The sequence below is a fragment of the Engraulis encrasicolus genome, chromosome 19 (genome assembly GCF_034702125.1).
Source record: "Engraulis encrasicolus isolate BLACKSEA-1 chromosome 19, IST_EnEncr_1.0, whole genome shotgun sequence".
In the NCBI taxonomy this organism is placed as follows: domain Eukaryota; kingdom Metazoa; phylum Chordata; class Actinopteri; order Clupeiformes; family Engraulidae; genus Engraulis; species Engraulis encrasicolus.
The window spans coordinates 36,049,711-36,069,427 of NC_085875.1; the positions used below are offsets into that span (position 1 = coordinate 36,049,711).

Consider the following 19,717-nt stretch of genomic DNA (forward strand, 5'->3'; position numbering starts at 1 on the left):
CTTTTTCTTTATTTATTCATCACATCAGTTGTAATTTTCATTTCACTACCAATTGTGCCAGGCTAGCACATGAAATCACGTGACAAATAAAATGTTGAATCTTGAAACAAATTAAGCCTATAGCCCCAAGCCCAACTGCCTTTTCAATTCCATCACTGTCACTTTTTTCTTTCCAAATATTCTGTATTTCGCGAGAAACTTCGTACGAGCGATAAACGTTAACACAGTCAGTCTAGGCGGCCTATATCTTCTGAGTGTCGAGGAAGAACTTTTTGATATCACTGTTTTGATATTTCTGTAGGGTAGGCCTACTGAATGGATCGCGTTATAGTGAAGATTCCGGACAGATTCCTGAGCAGAGCCCTTCAGTAGCTTTGCTGTTTGTGACGTTTCAATTATGACGTTGTCAAAATTCTATTTGATGTTAGCCTACTTCAAAGTGATTAAACCCACCAGAAAAATAATTGTACTTTGGAGAGCGACTGGCGCGATATATGATTTTCATTTTGAGAGTGTATTCCCTCCAACGATTTTTCTTCATGCTTCCATGTGACTTTGAGGTGAGTTATTTTAGTTTGTTTTGCACAACTTCATACTTCATCTTTTTAAATGTAACAAACTTCACAATTTTAAGTTTTCAAGTTAACAGTAATGCAAAGGCTTAATTCAATCGTGTGTGTTTTGTCAATATAGACATGGAACAGATGGATATTTTGACTGAAAAGACCTCTGAGAAGACAGAGGCCCAGGACTTCTCCTGGTGCTGTTTTAAAAAACAACCATCACACGACTGCTGTGATATTACCTCTGAGGTATTGTCTACTGATTATCATATTGTGTGTCCACATTGACATAGTTCATTCTGTGTGACACATTTAGCATGAACACATCTGGGTTTGTTTGTTTTTTTTCCTCAGAAGGCAGAAAACCTGGGGGAAGAAGCCGTTATAAAGCCACCTGCGGATAGCCCGAACAGGCATCCTGGAAAGAAGTGGTGGAGATGCTTCAAAAAGAATCGGATCACTCCTGTTGGAACTGACCAGGTACTTTGCTTCTTTCTTTCTCTACTTATTTCTTATGGTTACTGTGTGCAGTACTTCTCCCTAGGAAGGTGATAGGGATTGTCTGTTCTGTTCGTTACGTACTCGCCCAGCGATAATAAGCCTTCTAACCTCTGGAACACAGACACATAATGCACTTGATAAACATAATAAACCAACACACTGTAATTGCCAGTTAATGGACACAGAAGCTTAGCTTGTATGACAAGAGAGAGATTGGGAAATTATTCTAACATAACATAGTACACTCCCTTAATGAACAAGAGGGCAATCATTGAAGATGTAGAGGTATTCACTCGCCACAAGCTCACTAGTGGTCATAGTGCCTGTGACACTGAACTCTTGCCTCAAAGTTTAGGTGAAAATCAACAGTATGTGTGTCTGTGGATAGTCCCTCAGTTAACATGTCTGATTGTTTCCTCATTAAGGGGATCAACGATCTGGGAGAAGCAACCTTGAACCCACCTGCAAGTAGCCAGGAACTGCAGCCTCAGATCATCCACGATGGAGCCAAACAGGTACTTTGAAATCATTTATCCTCATCTTACACCTCTGGGTTACTGTAACACGTGGCCCACTGTCTTTTGTTCATTTTAGCAGAAGTTAGTGGCAACTGCATTTAAATGACTCATGATTCATTACAAAAACTGTCTTCTGTAGGCCGCAGGCCCCAGCAGTGTATCTGCAGCACAGGTCTTTGCCCGATACACAGCAGAGGACGGAAAAGAAGTGGTGATCTACTACCCGGCACCCCACAACTGTGTCCTGTGCACTATTCGCCGAAAAATGAGTATCTGGAATAGTTCAGAGAAAGAGGCACAGATCATCTCCTGTTGCTGTTTCAAAAAGCAACCATCAAATGCCTCCTTGGATGTTGCTTCTCAGGTAATTGTGTACAGATCTTGATATTTGTGTACTGTATGTCGTCTGTGGGTCATAAAATCTGTTGATGGCACGTGCTGATGTTAATTTAGTGGAATAGTTTCAGAACATATTCCTCCAGATTCCGGAGCAGCTCAGATGGGATGCTTTTTCTTTTTAATTCAAGTGCACAACATAGGGACTAACGTTTCGATGGCAAGCCATCTTCATCAGAGTTCATGATTGTTGGACTCTGATGAAGATGGCTTGCCATCGAAACGTTAGTCCCTAATATGTTGTGCACTTGAATTAAAAATAAAAAGCATCCCATCTGTGCTGCTCCGTTGTCTTCTCTTCGTTCAAGATTACCTGCCTCACTCCCGTTGATGCACCAGATGTAAAAACAAAAGTGCATGGAACCCCTTTTTTTTTTTTGATAATCCTCCAGATGTTATTGCAGGATCATGTCTGCATGGGCGTAATTTTAGGTGTGGATAGAAGAGACATGTCCATACCACTTTTGAGATAAACCTAGCTTGTCCCCACCACTTTTCATTTCAATATAATGCAAGAACAGCAGACCCGGACAATTTGCCATTGTAATGTCCCCACCACTTTCCAAGCCAAACCTACACCTTTGCATGTCTGGTTGTTTCCTCCGTAGGCGACCAAAGGGCTGGGAGAAGCAGCCGTGAACCCACCTACTGGAAGCCAGGCCGGACAGACTAGAAAATGGTGGAGCTGCCTCAAAAATATTTGGATGACCCCTGTTGGAACTGATCAGGTACTTTGGTCCTCATTTCCCATGTCCTACGATACACACACGATACGATACGATTATACTTTATTGTCAGTTTACACTGAAATTGGTTTTGCATCCCTGAGCAATTCTCGTTTAAGACAGGACATACGCATACAGAAGCATCACATCACAAGACTATTGTACAACTGACAAAAACATAGGACTCAGGCCTATATACAGACACACATGCATACATACGGTACATTACATACAACCCACATAACTGTCCTAACTGTCCTAACTATAGTAAGGTTCCCACAATCTGTCTATTACGTAATGGTAAACCATGATTCTTTGAACTCTGTCTTCTGTAGGCTGCAGGCCCCGGCAGTGCATCTGGATCACAGGTCTTCGCCCGACGCACAGCAGAGGACGGACAAGAAGAGGTCATCTACCACCCGGCACCCCACAACTGTGTCTTCTGCAAAATCGGGCGTAAAGTGGAGGCCTGGCGAGGCCATAGAGGCCAGACCGGGCAGTAAAGAAAGGACCTCAGCCCCCACCTCTCCCTCCCTCCTCCCTTAGAGTGATGCCAGTGCTCCAGTGACCATTACTTTGGAGATTAAGGAAAGAGTGTACGAGGAGGTCGAACAATCCAGGGTTGCGTTTCTCAAAAGCGTACTTGCTAGCCAGTTAGCAACTTCGGTAGTTCCCAATGGGAAATTGCACTGCAAACAACTAAGTAGCTAAGATAGTTAGCAACTATGGTTTCGAGAAATGCAACCCAGATCAGATCAGAGAGAGCAACAACAAATACAAATTATAAGGGAAAGGAGAGGGGTATGGCAGCATCCTGGCATCATCACACAGCGGGACTGTGTTCTGGGAACATGAAGTAGTAGATTATTTTCATGGGGAAAGGCAAAAAAGGCGGGCAAAGGAGATTGGAAACATAAAGACATTTCAGATTAATGTGTGGGGCGCAAGGAAGGCAAGCATGGCGACTGGTATTCCGAGTCGAGGTTGTCTACAATAGATTCCCAATTGATATAGAAAATGCACACAATCAAGGAAATAATATAAGAGCGAAGAGAGAGAACAGCAGTGCATTGGATGGGAGAGGTTGCAGAGACACAAGAGTCTCTCGCTAGATATTGAACAGAGGAGAGGAGTTCAGATCCAACCCTGGTGCAACTAGATGGCTAGTGGTTCGGACACCAGCGTCAACTGACCAAGGCCCTGTTCAGCTGAAGTCAACGAAGAGGAAACGACCCCGAATGAAATCTCCAAAGCAATCCTAATAAACACTTACATAACTTTATATTGTTTATTTTATTTATATAACATTCCTCTGGTTATAAAGGATGTCACTACTGTGAAACAAAAAAGAATTACTGTATGACGCTTACTTCCCAGAATATATTTCTAAACCATTATCCCTACAGGGAAACGCAAACTTTTCAGCAATCAAGAGTTAATTAAACATGTATTTGCACATGTATTTATTTTTAAAATTCTCTTTTGTATTCCCTTTTGTATTATATTTTAAAAATAAAATATTGACATAATATGATACACTGTCATTATTGGTTATTGTACAGCACATTGCTGACAATCATTTCATAATTGCATATTTATTTGTTGCATATTATATATATAATATGCAACAAATAAATATGCAATTATGAAATGATTGTCAGTATTTGTCGGTATTTGTAATCAGAATTCAGGATTTACTGTTTGTCATTTTAAAAGGCTAGTTAATGTGTTAACTATGATCAAGACGGACACTTGAATTGACTGTCACTGTTACATGTGTTCCGGGGCTCTAAATTAACTTTTTTCATAACCAGCCAAAATGGCTAGAAGATGTTAATCTTACTAGCCAAACACACATTCACTAATGGGCCAAAGCGGCTAGTAAATTGGTCTTTTCTACCAGCCAAACTGAAATTTCACCAGCATTTGGCCGGTTTGCTGGTATTAATTTAGATCACATTGTGTTCTTGTGAGCACACACCACTCATGTCAACAAGTCTGAAAAATGGTTATTGACCAAAGACATAAAATAGGTTGGAGACTGCTGATTGAGGTTTTCAGCTCAAAGCTGCCTCACTACATAGATAAAGAAATGAGTTCCAATTTGAAAAGCTCATCACCCCCACGCACATGTAGCTAGGGCACATTTTTCTTCAGTATTTATGGAATATTGCAGTGATAAATAGTTATAAATAGTTCTTAGTAATATATATCATTATACAAAGTACATCGCAGTATGCTTTGTTCTTTGTGATTATTAGTTTGTTCCTTTGCAGGATGTGTAGTCATAAAGTCATAAATGCTCTTTCACATCCTCTTTTCATATTCAATATTCATTCTCTTTCTCGTGCATTATGGGGATTGGCTGAAAGGAGATCACATGGTGCGTGAAATGGTAATGGCGAGCATAGAGCATCCACTGTCTCTCCCATTCAGCTTAGAGCGTGTTTCTGCTCTATACAACGCGGTTGCCCGGCAACCCTCATGTGGAAATATGCCCTTGAAGGAAATGTCCCGGCATCAGCTGTGTCATTCTGTGTCTGCATGTTCACAGCAGGAGCTGTGTGTACGGACTGGATGTGGTAGATATGTGCTCGGGTGAATGATCACGTGAGCACCTGAGTCAATCATGCTCTAGCACGCATACTGTATGTGTAAGTGTGTGCTGTATGTGTGTTTGCGTATCCCTGTGCATATGTGTCAGTGTGTGTGCTGTACATGTGTTGCTGCATATGTGTATCTCTATGCTGATGTGCATGCACTCATTTGTATGCAGACTGTATGTACACATCTGTGTGTGTGCGTATGTAAATGTAACACCCTTTTTGTGTTTGTGAGAATTTAGGTGACTGTGTGTGTGTGCGTGCGTGCGTGTGTGTGCGTGCGCGCGTGCGTGTGCGTGTGCGTGTGGGTGTTTGTGTTTATGTGTGTGTGTTTGTGTTTATGTGTGTGTGTGTGTTTCCTCGTGAATGTGTGTGTATGTGTGTGTGTGTGTGTGTGTGTTGTGTGTGTGCATGCAGGCCTGCATCTGTTTGTGTGTGTGTGCATCTGTGTGCGCATGTGAGAGTGTGCATGGATGTGCAGGTTATGTTTTTGTGCGCTAGTCCACGTGAGAGGGAGGCAGTGTCTCCACGTGACCCACAGAGAACAGCCTATGCTCTGCTGCTCCCGGCGCTGAACGGGGCTGAACAGGGCTGGACTGGCCATCTGGCATACCGGGCATTTCTCAGTGGGCCCTGCCCCCTCATGGGCCCCTAATGTCAGAAATGTTTAAAAAAAAGAAAGAAAACAAATTAAATTAAAAAAAAAAAAAACATTTCTGAAAATAGGGGCCCACGAGGGTGCAGGGCCCACTGGGAAATTATGAGGGGGCCCCTTTCAGCCAAAAATGCCCATGTCCTATGTCTCCCCCAGGCTAGCCCTGGGGCTGAACGCTGCTGCTGCTGCTGCAGACCTGGTGGTGTAGTAGCATGAGCCTCATCTTCCCTCCAGCTCATCAGCATCGCCTCTCGAGCTGGGTGGCCAAGACCCTTCACTGAAAATGAGGCTCTGCCCTATATCATAAACCTGATCAAATATACAGTGCGTAGCTGAAGAACACTCTATCGCTGAGCCCACTACAGTATAATATCACATATCCCATATCTGATTCTCTCCTCCTCAGTCATCTCTTTCTCTCTCTCTCTCTCTCTCTCTCTCTCTCTCTCTCTCTCTCTCTCTCTCTCTCTCTCTCTCTCTTTGTTTGTCTGCCTTCCTTTTTCTTTGTTATCTCTTGGTTGCCCCTCTTTTGGCATCTTTCAGCCCTTTCTCTCTTCCTCTTTCACTCTCTTCCTTTCTCTCTTCCTCTCCTCCTCCCAATCACGCTCTCTCTTGCTCTCTCTCTCCCTCTCTCTCTCTCTCTTGCTCTCTCTCTCTCTCCCCCTCTCTCTCCCTCTCTCTCTCTCTCTCTCTCTCTCTCTCTCTTGCTCTCTCTCTCTCTCTCCCTCTCTCTCTCTCTCCCTCTCTCTCTCCGTCCCTGCCCCCGCTCACTCTGTCTGCAGCTCGTTCTTTCTTCTCAGGCATAGTGCGTTACGTCGCTGCTGAATGGTAGCGAGCTGAACGAGTCAGCTGCTCTGCACATTTTTTTTTCTGTCCTGTCCTCCCTGAAGGGGATTGCTTTCTCTTTTTCTTCTCTCTTCTCTTTTTTCCCCTCAGTGCTTCTCAGCCGTTCGCTGATGCAGAAGGAGAGCAAGGCAGCAGTAGAGGCAGCAGCAGCAGTAGCAGTAGCAGCAGCAGCAGCAGTGCTTACATAGAAAAAAACAGCCCTTTTCACTGCCAATCCATCCTAGGGATTCTGCGACCCGACCGCCAGAGCCCTGAGTGCGCAGGAGCTTGAGGAGGAGAGCGGGTACCAAAAAGGGTGGCACAGGCATCGTGCACCCACCCACCATGCCAGCATCCTGTGCCAGTTTACCAGCACCGATGAAGCGAAGCGTCTGCTCCCCCGATCTCACCGTCATAAAGGACGATGACATGGAAGAGGGGATCTTGGAGAAGGAGAGCAAAAGGAGAGGTGAGCGTGAGCGTCCCCTCTGCGACTTATTGTTTTGGGGAGAGGGGCGGGGGGGTTCACTGCTGCAGCAGCTGCTGCTGTTATATCAGTTGATACCACAGCTGACAAAGCATGTTCCTCCTGGGTCCCATATCAGAATGGCATCTATTGTCACTTCATGCATGAAAGGGATGCCCCCTCTGTGGATGCCAGTGCTCAGGATATTCCTGTAGCACAACAAAAGACCTGGCTGCCACAGGTATTGTGAATAGTGGTCTTGATATTGGAAAAAATCTTCGATATTCACTCAAGTGACATTGTGTTCTGGTGGGCTTTCTCCACCATTTTGTGCCAGTGAGCCACTGGACCCAGTCGACATGTGTTGCCTTAGCTCAGAGGTGCGGGATGGAGACTTGTGACGCTGTGTTGGTTGGCACACGCTCTGTTGCCCTCTTGTTGTTTTTTTGTTTAATCGCCGTTTGATTGCGATCATCATCTTCATGAGGACAGCAGTCAGGCGCTGGGCAGACAGTTCTTCGCAGTAAGCGTTTCAGAATCACAAGTGCCCCCTCTGTTCTCCTGTGGGCCCGGGGGGGTCTCCGAGTTAGAGGGAGGACATTGGCATTGGTCACAAGCTGAGGAGGGAGTGCGTCTCTATTGCTGCTGCTGGTGTAGTTGAGGATGGGGCTTGTGGGTGTTTAATAGCACTGCATGGGTTGTGGAAAATCACAGCACTTAATGAGCGACCACGTGTTGTTGAGAGTCTTGTGTAATGATGACTTCAGCTTGACTATTGTTTGGTTGCTTGTGTGCGTATTTTGTTTATTATTGATTGTTTACCAACAAACCCCATCTTTCTGCCTAAGGTAGTTCATTGTGTCCATATTAACTTACTCTCATATGGGGAGGTATTTTACAAAGCTTCAGCTGCCTTGCTCAGCTGCCACAATATTTTAGCTAAGCGACACAGAAGTCACTTTCTTTGCTTCAGTTGCTGTTATAGAGCATTGTCATAATATGCATAGAATTGACAGAAAGAGGTGGGTTTAGCTTCATTATTTGGATTGATGGGTAAATTACTATCATTAGACACATGAATTACTGTATATACTGTATTACACAAATTATGATGACATATTTGATCAATTAGGATGCCAAATGATTGTCGATTTCATCTGACCTCTTGGATTATGACGAATTGTTAAGTGCTGTTTACTTAGACAAATGCATTGTGCTTGAACATTTTTTAAAAACCAAAGCTATTTGTTTGTTCACTGGTAACTTTGTGAAAATATGCTGCCCTTCAAAATATTTCAGCATCTTTGAAGGACCCAAAGTCGAAACCAGCAAAAAAGATAGAACCACAAATTCAGAACAAACCCAGCAATGCAGCAGCAGGTATGATTCTTCTGTTTCTCTCTCTCTCTCACACACACACATACACACACACACACACACACACACACACACACACACACACACACACACACACACACACACACACACACACACACACACACACACACACACACACACACACACACACACACAATGGAACTACACCGCAAGACACTGTGACAATGCCTCCCATAGACACAAAACAATGTATCAAACGCTACAAAAATAAAGCATTGCTATATGCATAGTTGAAAAGTGGGAAACGATGACTGTAAATAAAATCTCCCGTTTGTTTATTTAGAAAATGCTTTGAAGGTTGACGAAAGGCTGCGCTTGGCCAGGGAACGCCGAGAACAAAAGCAAAGGGAGCTTGGTAAGAATCACACCCACCTCAGATCAAGATCAGAACATATTTTTTGTGACTATTTCAAGCCATTGGAACCATAGCAGAATACTCAGACGGATTTAGTTTTCCACGTGTAAGGTCTCCTGAACAATTGAAAACAAAACAGAAGAATAGAATACAATACAATACAACAGCATAGAATATAACAGAATATCATAGAATGGAATAGAATAGAATAGATTAGATTAGAATAGAATAGAATAGAATAGAATAGAATAGAATAGAATAGAATAGACTAGAAGAGAATAGAGTGGAATGGAATAGGTAAGGATGTTATTGTCATATTCAAAGGTACGACATTGGCAGTGCTCACCGCTCACTACAGGTGTATCATTCACTTGAAATATTACTTGAGAATAGAATAGACTCTTAGTTGAAAGATTACTTGAGAGTAGAACAGACTCTTAGTGTCATGGAGAGGTATGACATTTACAGAGGTCGTCACCACGTTTCCCAAGTGTATCATTCATCCTAATAAGCAGGGCTCTAAATTAACTTTTTTCATCACCAGCCAAGATGGCTAGAAGATTTTAATCCTACTAGCCAAACACACACTCACTAATGGGTCAAAGTGCCTTGTACGTTGGTCTTTTCTACCAGCCAAACTGAAATTTCACCAGCATTTGGCTGGTTGGCTGGTGTTAATATAGAGCCCTGCTAATAAGTATATGTGCCTTTATGTATTTCTTTGTCCCGCAGCCACTCGTGAGGAGGGCTGGCTGGCGAGGGAGGCGCGTGCCCAGCGCCACTATGAGAAGCACCTGGAGGAGCGGCGGAGGAGGCTGGAGGAGACGCGCAAGAGGGAGGAGAGGAGGAGGCAGGCCGTGGAGGAGAAGAGGAGGCAGAGGCTGAACGAGGACAGGGTGAGAGGCATGGGCGCTTTTCACGTGATGACCTAGGCATTGTTTTTAGTACCCATGCCTAACCATGATTAGAGGGTGGAGTCAGGGCAGTGTCTCAGGGCAGTGATGCACTCTACCCACCTGACCTGTGCGCACCGGAACAATGACTATTTAAAATGACACCGCCTACCCAAAATCACATGCCTGATGAAGACCCTGTTGGGTCGAAACGTTGTATGACCTAAATAAATTTCAAAGCGGAGCTACATTGTGCAGACTTCTACTTTTTCCACTTTCCCTTTTCACGTGATGTCAGACGCCATCCAACACTGAACATTTCAATACATTCGAAGTAGGCCAACTTGCATCTGCAGGCATAGACATATACGTAGCTTACAGACACTTTTTTTTCTTTACCTTTTTTAGTTTTTCTGCCTTAAACTGGTAGTTGTTTGTCCTGCTTCTCTTCAAAAAACAAAGTTGACTGATGTCACAGAGAGTAGGCCAAATTGGTAAGGATTATTGGTCAGCTGTGGCAGGATGGAAGGTTGATGTATTATGTGCATTAGGTCTTTGTGTTTAAATCAAGTTGTTAGTTTTGTTTTATTTCAGTCAGATATGTGAAAGATTGTTTCCTTTACCTGACATTTTGCGACGGTGTTACTTCTGTCTTCAGCAGAGGGTTAGCCTGGTGTTGGTCACGTCACACATCAACACCAATGTGACACCCCGTCAAAACATGTCCGATAAAGGATGGAGTGTTGTTTGGCTTCACCTGTGATGGATAGATAAGTAAAAACATGGGTGGATGGAGTGATGGATGAATCAATAAACCATAGAATGTGTTGCCTGATTATCATTGACGTTCAAATCTCTTACCGTGATGTTGGTCTGACCAAGAAGATAACGAATAACGTTTCCCAAACGGCCTGGTTAACCCGCCTCCCTCAGTTTGCTACTGGTCAAGGCCAGAAAAGGCTGTGGCGAAGTTTAACCAAACAATTTCTTAGTCCCAATAGAACGTCTTTGCTTAAACCACGTCACTGCCTTGAACATGTCTCTACCCAGGGCCGTTGGAGCGGCTCAAAATTGATTGCTTCTCGACAAAGTGGGTGGAGTTCCCGATTTCTCTTGAGCTCAAAAATGATATTTGTATTGTTCCTGGCCTGACTAGAAGCAACGCTGAAGGTACTGTATTGCGTCACTAGGAGGGCGTTGCCTGGCTTTAGAACGTGTTCACCAATGCATCATCCTCTGAGGTTTTGGTGTTGGACAGGTGAAAGGGGTTTCATGGGTAAGCAGTTAGGGCATCAGACTTGTAGCCCAAACCATGACTGAGGTACCCTGCGCATGCGCACTGCTCCCTTGGGGTGCCATTGGGGTCCGCCCCCTTGCACGGGTGAGGCATGAATGCAATTTCGTTGTGTGCAGTGAACACTTGTGTGCTGGTGAGTGCTGTGTCACAATGACAATGGGAGTTGGAGTTTCCAAGTTGGGCTTTTAAAAAAAAAAAAAAGGTTTCTGACCTTGACGGATGTCTGATGTCCACACAGGTGCGGTACGAAGAGGTGCTGAAGAGGACCATGGAGAGGAGCCAGAAGGCCAAACAAAGACAGCTCCAGCTGGCCAGGCGGGCAAAACTTAACGCTAGTAAAGGTAAACATCACCAATATAATTAATCCTGTGCACACACACACATACTGTACATACACTGTCAAACACAATCACACTAAACTTCCAACAATATTGTCCAAACTCATGCTAACCAACCCTAACCCTGCAGCCCTTTCGCAATGTCTAACTAAACTACACTGAGATGATGAAAAAAACAATTAATCTACATAACATAGACTATTAAGCATTTCCTTTCCTTCTTTCCTTTATATTAATCTTACCTGTCTAAAGTACTGGGCTTATGGGTGTGTGCACTGTGCTGTGTATGCTCTGCTCTGCTGTGTGCATGCCACTCTGTGGTACCGTAGCTCCCCGCAGACGCCCTCTGACGGAGTGGGAGAAGGACCTGGTCAGGCGTCTGCAGACTCCCACCATCTCCCATCTGGCGCGCAGCAGGAGCGTAGGGGCGGCGGAAACCGACGCAGGTACCAGGCTGTCACGTTATCCAAGGGCGGATCTAGCCATTTTGGGGCCCTAGGCGAAATATGAACACGGGCCCTCAAAAGTCATTATGCAGACATAAAATTCTGTTTTTCGGTGCTGTTTTAGAATTTTGTCTCACATATACTGTATATAGGCAAGGCCTATATCTTCGATTAATTTACATAAGTGACAAATTGAGATCAAGCCTACTTTTTTTGTTGGTTTATCACAACTGGTGTGACAGTTGGGGCCCCAATGGAGTGCAGATTTCTTCGGGGCCCTAGGCAATTGCCTAGGTTTTCCTAATGGAAAGTTCGCCTCTGACGTTATCCCATAGTCCTTCAGCCGTGTCCTTTTCCTCCTATGCTGTACCTTTGAGACGAACTGTCTGAGGCCTCCAGCTACCTTTCTCATTACCTGCATCACTAAAAATAATTTGATTGCAGAATATGTATGGAGTAAACCTTGCGTACTGTAGCTTGCTTAAATTGCTGTGATTTCTGCTCCTTTTTTTTGCGAAATTCATACCGGGGCACAGCAAATCAATACAGCATATGCCCCTGTAAAAATAGGTCTGGTGATGACCCTGGTTTGAACTGCCTCTCCTCAAAAACCGAAGTTGACTAATGTCACAGAGAATAGGCCAAATTGCTAAGGTGTTTTGGTCAGCTCTGGCAGGATGGAGGGTTGATATGAATCAGAATATGACAGAATATGAATGGAGTAAACCTTGCGTACTACTAGCTTGCTGAAATGGCTGTGATCTCTGCTTTCCCTCCTCACTGTTGGCATAACTTCCACACCCTCATCCTGTGCATCCTGCTTTTTATCCGTTAATACATGGTAATGCATGTGTCTGTGTGTGTGTGTGTGTGTGTGTGTGTGTGTGTGTGTGTGTGTGTGTGTGTGTGTGTGTGTGTGTGTGTGTGTGTGTGTGTGTGTGTGTGTGTGTGTGTGTACGTGTGTGCGCGCGTGCAATGCGGGCGTGTGCTTACAAATGTATTATGAATCACCATTTTTTCCTCATTACCTCACAAACATGTATGCACAACTTTTATGTTTTGCCACTTACTTCACTGATATCAATCACTCTTCACATACACATTCATACACATCGATCAACGATCAATTGATCAATTGATCAAATGATCGATCAGTGTTTCATTGTTGCCGCCGCTCAGTATCATGTCAGCAGGTGCGTTCCAGTTCCTGCTCCTCTCGTAAGGTGGAGCCCACCACCGCCCCCTGCAGCAGCCCGCAGAAGAAACCAGTAGTTCGACCCCCTCATCCACGCCCCCTTCCACTACGCCCACAGCTCAAAACCAGCCAGGTAGAACAGGTGACCATTCTCATTATTATTATTCTCCCTCCCTCTCTCTCTCTCTCTCTCTCTCTCTCTCTCTCTCTCTCTCTCTCTCTCTCTCCTTATTCTCAGCTTGCTTAGCTCAGCCAATTTTGATATTGCTGCTCTATCTTCTGCTTCAATTGTCTTTTCCCACTTCATGTTCTTTTGTTAGAAGGCACAAAAACCAGCAATTCCTGTGCAGAATAAAAAAAGACCACAGAAGAAGCCGAAGAAGACGGAGATTCAGTTTGTTCCTGCGACAGTGAAGACCACCTCACCCAGCTCCCCCAGCCAACCTCCAGACCCCCCACCTGAAAGGCATGAACCACACCAATCGCTTTTTTTTATTTTCAATTTTTTTAAGTGTGTTTTAGGGGGCTTTTTGGGCCTTTATTATGACAGGATAGTGTGAGAGGAGACAGGAAATGAGCTGGAGAGAGATATGGGGTAGGGCTGGGAAATGACCCTGGTCGGACTCGAACCGTGGTCCCCATGGGCATGCCAGCCCAAACGTGGGGGGCTTAACGCGCTGCATCACAGCGTCCCCCGAACCACACCAATCTCAAACTACACACGAGGACATGCAGTATATTATTGGACCAGAGGATTTCTTTGTCGTAAAGCCATCTAAACTTTCATACCTTTCAAAACCTGAGAGGTTTTCAGGAAGTTAACTTTAATATTTTTTTTAAAGCTTGTTGGATGTCATAAGATTTACCTTATATCTAAGTCTTATTTGCCTGTATTGCATATCCCTTCTTGTGTTATAGTTCATATTTAATATTTATTGGTCAATATACTATAGTTAACAAAGTCTGTGTGGTACAGGTCTGTGAGAAAGTCTTGTCACCGTTGTCCAATTTTTAATTAAGATCTTGGTTTTAAAGTAGATTATCCTATCATTAGTCATAATATATGCCTTATATATTGTAGTCTTATTTGCACGTGTTATGCATCACTGAAACACATGTACGGGTCGACATGTAATAATAAAACTCCTTATGTGGTCCACAGGGCTGTGATTCGGACTGTGACCAGACGCCCTGCTCCTCAGCTGGAAGGTCTCCTGCCGCCCCTTCTAGAGGAGGAGTCCGACAGCACCCCCTGCTGCGACACGCCTCCGCTGAGCGAGGAGGATGCTGTGGGCATGACAGTGAATAACGACCCTCAACATGAACAGATGGAAGAGGGCAACCTGGACACGCCTCCACCTCCTCTTCCTCCTCCTTCTTGCCAAAATTCGTGTCCAGCACCAGTTGATGGTGATACCAAGAGAGGTACAGTAGCAGAGGCGGAACAATTGTACTTGGGGCCTCGGGGCAAAACACTGACAAGGCCCCTTACATACCCTGCCAAAGTCGTAATAAGGCCCCCACCACCAATACGGGAGGGCCCTGGGCCCAGGGGCAAATCCCTTATTGCCCCTCCTATAGCTCTGCCCCTGTACAGTAGGCTTGTGGTGCAGATGGGATAGTTGGCGATCGGATTTACTGTCCAACTCTCTCACAAGAGACAGATTAAGACTTGGTTACCACCCTTTTGGTAACAACAAGCTTATGAAATGTTTAAAACTTTCTTTTTTTTTGGTCACAGCACAATACAGCAGATAAACTGTTTAACCAATTATGCAAATACAGCTCCAATTTTTTGCAGAAAAAAACACACATCCGTCCGAAATGGGACTTTCTTGTGTTTTTTAGGGTAATAACGTAGTCTGTCTTTTTCCCCATCCAGACCACTCTCCTCCAGCAGCTGTGTCTAGCAGCAGCAGCAGCAGCAGCAGCAAGTCCCCAGCCGGCACCATGGACCCAGAGGAGGCCACGCGCATGCTGGCAGAGAAGCGCAGGCAGGCCCGGCAGCAGAGGGATGAGAGAAGGAGGGAGGAGTTCGAGAGGTGAGGAGAGGAGAGGGATGAGAGGAGGAGGGAGGAGTTCGAGAGGTGAGGAGAGGCCCTGCCGTGGCCAACCGGTAGGGCACTCGCCTGCCATGCAGCTGACCCGGGTTCAATTCCTGGCCCTTTGCCGCCCCCTCCCCGTCTCTCTCCCAATTCGCTTCTTGTCCACCTCTCACACTGTCCTGTTGAAAAAGACCAAAAAAAAAACCTTTAAAAAAAGAGAGGTGAAGAGAGGGAGTGAATAGGGTGTAGAGAAGAGGGATGGGAAGAGAGAGGGAGAGAGAGTAAAGGAAGAGGAGAAGAGGAAGAGAGATTTGAGAGGCGAGAGGAAATAAGTAATGAACTGGGGCTAATTGGGAAGAGATAATAAGAACAGCTACCATGCGTATAAAGTGATAACCCCCTGCATGTGTATGTGTGTGTGTGCTTGTGTATGTGTGTGTGCTTGTGTGTGTGTGCTTCTGCGTGTGCGTGGACATTTGTGCATGCATGCGTACGTCTGTGCACGGTGTGCCGTGTGTGTGCTGCTAATAATGACTCAATGGGGTTTGTGTTAACAGACAGGCACAAGAGACGCTTGCCCGTCTGCAGGCGGAAGAGAACGCCCGCCTAGAGGCTGACACCCAGCAGAGACTAGACGAGGAGAGGAAGAAGGAAGAGCTGGAACAAAAACAGATGGAGGAGGAGAAAAGGAGGGAGGAAGAACAGAAACAAATTGAGGAAGAACGGCTGAAGAGACAGGTAAAGTAAACCAAAACTAAATTTCCATTAGTAGGGTGTTGGTCGGCCCTACCGTGCCTCTAATGGTAGGGCACTGGGCTGCTATGCCAGCGACCTGGGTTCGGTTCTGGCCCGGGTCTTTTGCCAACCCTTCCCCATCTCTCTCCCCATTCGCTTCGTGTCTACCTCTCCTACTGTCCTATCATCAATAAAGTAAAAAAGACAAAGAAAATCTTTTTTTAAAGTACGGTGGTGGTTAATGACTAGGATGAGAAAAAAAGATTGTCAGCATGAGGTCTATCCTCAAGACCTCTTAATCCCAATTTGCTACTGGGACAACTTCATCGTAAATACTATTAAGACATTTCAAACTGGTATTACATAATGCAGTACTCCAAAATGTTGTTGTGCGGGACCAGTACACGCATCTTTAATCGCTGGCCATACTGTATGTGTCAGATTCATTTTGAAGCTTAGTTCAGTATGCACAAATATGCACATCAACATCTTAATAAACACATTCTTGGGTTTCTGCCCTTCTGATTCTATGACAGAAGGAGGAAGAGGAGGCTCGTCAAAAAGAAGAGCTGAAGAAACAACGAGAGCAGCACTTCCAGAAGGAGGAGGAGGAGCGGCAGGAGAGGAAGAAGGTAAGGCAAATGGCACTGACGTCTGTGGACATAATAATAATAATAATAATAATAATAATAATAATAATAATAATAATAATAATAATAGGCAAGGCAAGGCAAGTTTATTTATATAGCGCATTTCATACACAGGTGCAACTCAATGTGCTTCACAAAGTTAACAAATGTAAATGAAAGGAAAACAGGGAAATTAGTAATAATTAATAATAATAATACCTTCGTTTTATATAGCGCCTTTCAAAACACCCAAGGTCGCTTTACATAATACATACATCTGACGTGAAACAAAAGCATGAACTGAATTACCTGAGAGCTGTGAGACTGGCAGGGTGAAGTATGTCTGGAGACAGAAATGTCTGGAGTAAAGGCCTTCTATTTTTCCTCCACAGCGCCTGGAGGAGATCATGAAGAGGACCAGGAAAGCAGAGTCTGCCGAGAGGGTAAAGCCATTTTCTTTTTTTTCAAATTAAGATTTGTTTTGGGGCCCGAATAAAGTTGAAAAAGACCAAAAAAAATCTTTGAAAAAAAGAAGATTTGTTTTGGAGCTTCTTTTTTTACCTCTTTTCCAAAATGACAGTGAGAGACAGAGATAGAGAGAGCGTGACGGGACTTGAATGGGAGAGAGAGATAGGGAAGGATCGGAACATGACCTCGGGTCGAACGGGGGGCCCTGAATTTATGTTATGATGCCTTATTCAACTGAGACTCAGTGCTTCTGGGTAAAGGCATTTTCTTGAAGTGCAAGATCAAAAGCAATGGCAACCCCCCCATATATCCCACAACTCCACTTTCTCCAAGCACATGGCTTTTAGCCAGTGGCCTGGTTCTTTCATGAGCTGTTAGTTTGCATTTTACATAATAAGACTGTGCATGCACATCAGCAGAATACTGGAGATGCGATTTTTCTGTTCACTATACAGAAATCTGCACCTGCCAGCGTAGCTGTGACAGAAGCGCCGCCAAAAGAGAACACAGAGCCCATGGGGAACCATCGGGAGGACGTGATCCTGCTGTCTGGGCCCAACCAGACCAAGAAACTGGACCTGGATCCCCGGGAGGACGTGGTTCCGTCGGTGACTTTCAAAGAGCGTCGTTCCCTGCGCACCCTCACAGGTCTGGATCACATACAGACTCAGCAGAGAGCTGGTGAGTTTCACTCACTCACGTTCCTCTGCAAATGCATAGCCTACTATCTGCATAAACCACGACAAGATGTTTAGGGAAGGAGGTCACTTGCGCTCTAGCCTTTTTGGTGCTTACAGTCTGGGACTGTAGTCAATTGAAAACAAGCTGGTCCACTTCAAAGAGACTGGGCCAAGGATGACTGGAGCATAGGATGACTGCAGCATAACGTTTCAACGCAGTGCGTCTTCATCAGACTCTGAGGAAGATGCACTGCGTCGAAACATTAGTCATGCTTGCACCACAATAAAATAACAGCAAAACGTATCCTGTGTGCTCCAGTCATCTTGGCCCAGTCTCTTTGAAGTGGACCAGCTTGTTTTCACCACAAGATGTTATCAACCAATGAATTGAACCAATATTGAAGACCAGGAAATGCATCTGTGCAACACAACCTTCAAGACCAGCTGCAGCGTCTATACATATTTAGGCCTACCCGTAGCCCCTTAATGCATGCCATTCCACCAGTGGAACGCTGTAATAGTCACTGAAAAAACGTGACTAGTACTACACGACTATGACAGATCACAGGTCCTTGACCTTTAGTAATACATTATGACTTGATCATTGCCATTCTGGTATCAGGGACCATGTCTTACTGGGTTAGCAGTGTTGACAAACGTTTTAGACCTGTAGGTCGTAATAGGTCAATTCATGAAGGCTTCACTCTAATTCTTATCGCCTAACTTTCATATCTTTGTTGCTTTCATTTGACAGAGGTCATCTGAGCACCTGCACCAGAGGTCTATGAAATCCTTTCACATTGGCCAAGCCACCACGCCACCAAGGATCGGATGATGCATTTTGAGACCTGCACTTGAAGGACGCACTTCAGAGATATTTCCCCCAATATCACTTGACAAGACCTCCTGGTCAGCTTTAGACAACTAGTTTGACCCACTTGGTGAACATAAACTGCCATTCAATTCACAATCTTTTTGTAAAGCCTAGATGATAGATTGCTTTGTAAGATTTCTTTATATACATCTCACAATTGATTTGAATTTTGTTATATTACTGTGCTTGAAACTGTTGACTCTCACCTTTTGGGATTTTACGTGCAATGCTGCTATTTATGCCTTATAAGTATTAGATTTTTATGTTATATTTCCCCTCAGTGCTGGCTTAAGCTTTACCCATAACCTTACTGACTTTTAAGTGAGATTCCTTTCACATCTTGCTGCTAATGCATCTCAGTTAACAGTGTGAGAGATTTCCACCCAGTCTATCACCAAATATTACCTGTATCACTGACTGTTGTATGTGATAAGTAGGAATGTTTTTGATGGTTCCACAAGTTAGCACCAAGCTACCTTCCCAACTATGTGCCATGAGTTTAGTTTATGCAATACAACCCAGTATAGCCTAATAATATTGATATGCTGACAAGGTATGTGTACGGTTATGGAAAATCTTTTACGAAACTAAATAAAAACTCTTGAAAACTGAGCGGATGACTGCCTTACGCCTTACCTGTGTCTGCATGTTGTAAAAAGTGGTCTTAAACTAAAGGCTACAAAGTCCAGGTTGACAAAGAAGGCTTTAGGTATAAGCCATCCATTACATCACATTGTAATAATTTAAACATTACATTAGGCCTACATTCGCCATAGCAGAACCCTTATCCAGTCTCCCTTTGCTCAGAGGTGGTTTAATTAATTAATGCAGATAGAAGAGTTGAGCTCATTAGGATCAGCGGGTTAAATTAATTTCTGGAAACAAATATGTGGCAGGAGGACTTTGCTGTCTAAACTTGGCATACAACCATTAGGTTTTGTCAAGGGACAGCAGTTATGGAGGCAAACCTTGTGGGTTAATGTTGTGTAAACCAGAAAATCTGGAGGTCACGGTGTATACGTGAATCTTTATAAATGTGTGTAATTTGGCTACCAAGAGGAAACTTCAAATGTCCAGAGGGGTAAAGAGTACTAAAAATGTGAAGAAATACC

General features: G+C 44.3%; 2 protein-coding genes across 6 annotated transcripts; both read left to right on the forward strand.

The window, feature by feature from the left end:
• On the forward strand, positions 1-3,985 carry LOC134470151 (uncharacterized). The gene is made up of 7 exons (XM_063224179.1): positions 1-560; positions 694-812; positions 918-1,043; positions 1,490-1,579; positions 1,722-1,946; positions 2,587-2,706; positions 3,039-3,985. Exons 2-7 carry the CDS (start codon positions 696-698, stop codon positions 3,204-3,206), a joined length of 846 nt encoding a protein of 281 aa, XP_063080249.1. The 5' UTR covers positions 1-560; positions 694-695; the 3' UTR covers positions 3,207-3,985.
• Positions 3,986-6,770: 2,785 nt separating this feature from the next.
• On the forward strand, positions 6,771-19,217 carry LOC134470152 (MAP7 domain-containing protein 1-like). 5 transcript variants are annotated; one of them, XM_063224181.1, is made up of 15 exons: positions 6,771-7,255; positions 8,552-8,632; positions 8,934-9,005; positions 9,738-9,901; positions 11,434-11,536; positions 11,863-11,979; positions 13,159-13,316; positions 13,495-13,640; positions 14,337-14,599; positions 15,057-15,216; positions 15,777-15,957; positions 16,491-16,586; positions 16,976-17,026; positions 17,507-17,732; positions 18,486-19,217. In XM_063224181.1, exons 1-15 carry the CDS (start codon positions 7,132-7,134, stop codon positions 18,494-18,496), a joined length of 1,953 nt encoding a protein of 650 aa, XP_063080251.1. In that variant the 5' UTR covers positions 6,771-7,131; the 3' UTR covers positions 18,497-19,217. The 5 variants fall into 5 exon arrangements, with proteins under 5 accessions (XP_063080251.1, XP_063080254.1, XP_063080252.1 ...); XM_063224184.1 differs by having other exon boundaries at positions 17,507-17,699; XM_063224182.1 differs by having other exon boundaries at positions 16,494-16,586.
• Positions 19,218-19,717: the final 500 nt, after the last annotated feature.

Excerpts from the sequence above, each read along its gene's own strand:
- LOC134470151 (XM_063224179.1), top strand. The coding sequence starts at position 696 with ATGGAACAGATGGATATTTTGACTGAAAAGACCTCTGAGAAGACAGAG. Across the intron at positions 1,947-2,586 it reads CCTTGGATGTTGCTTCTCAG|GCGACCAAAGGGCTGGGAGA; the intron begins GTAATTGTGTAC and ends TTTCCTCCGTAG. Across the intron at positions 2,707-3,038 it reads CCCCTGTTGGAACTGATCAG|GCTGCAGGCCCCGGCAGTGC; the intron begins GTACTTTGGTCC and ends TGTCTTCTGTAG.
- LOC134470152 (XM_063224181.1), top strand. The coding sequence starts at position 7,132 with ATGCCAGCATCCTGTGCCAGTTTACCAGCACCGATGAAGCGAAGCGTC. Across the intron at positions 9,006-9,737 it reads ACAAAAGCAAAGGGAGCTTG|CCACTCGTGAGGAGGGCTGG; the intron begins GTAAGAATCACA and ends TTTGTCCCGCAG. Across the intron at positions 13,641-14,336 it reads CCAGACCCCCCACCTGAAAG|GGCTGTGATTCGGACTGTGA; the intron begins GCATGAACCACA and ends TGTGGTCCACAG.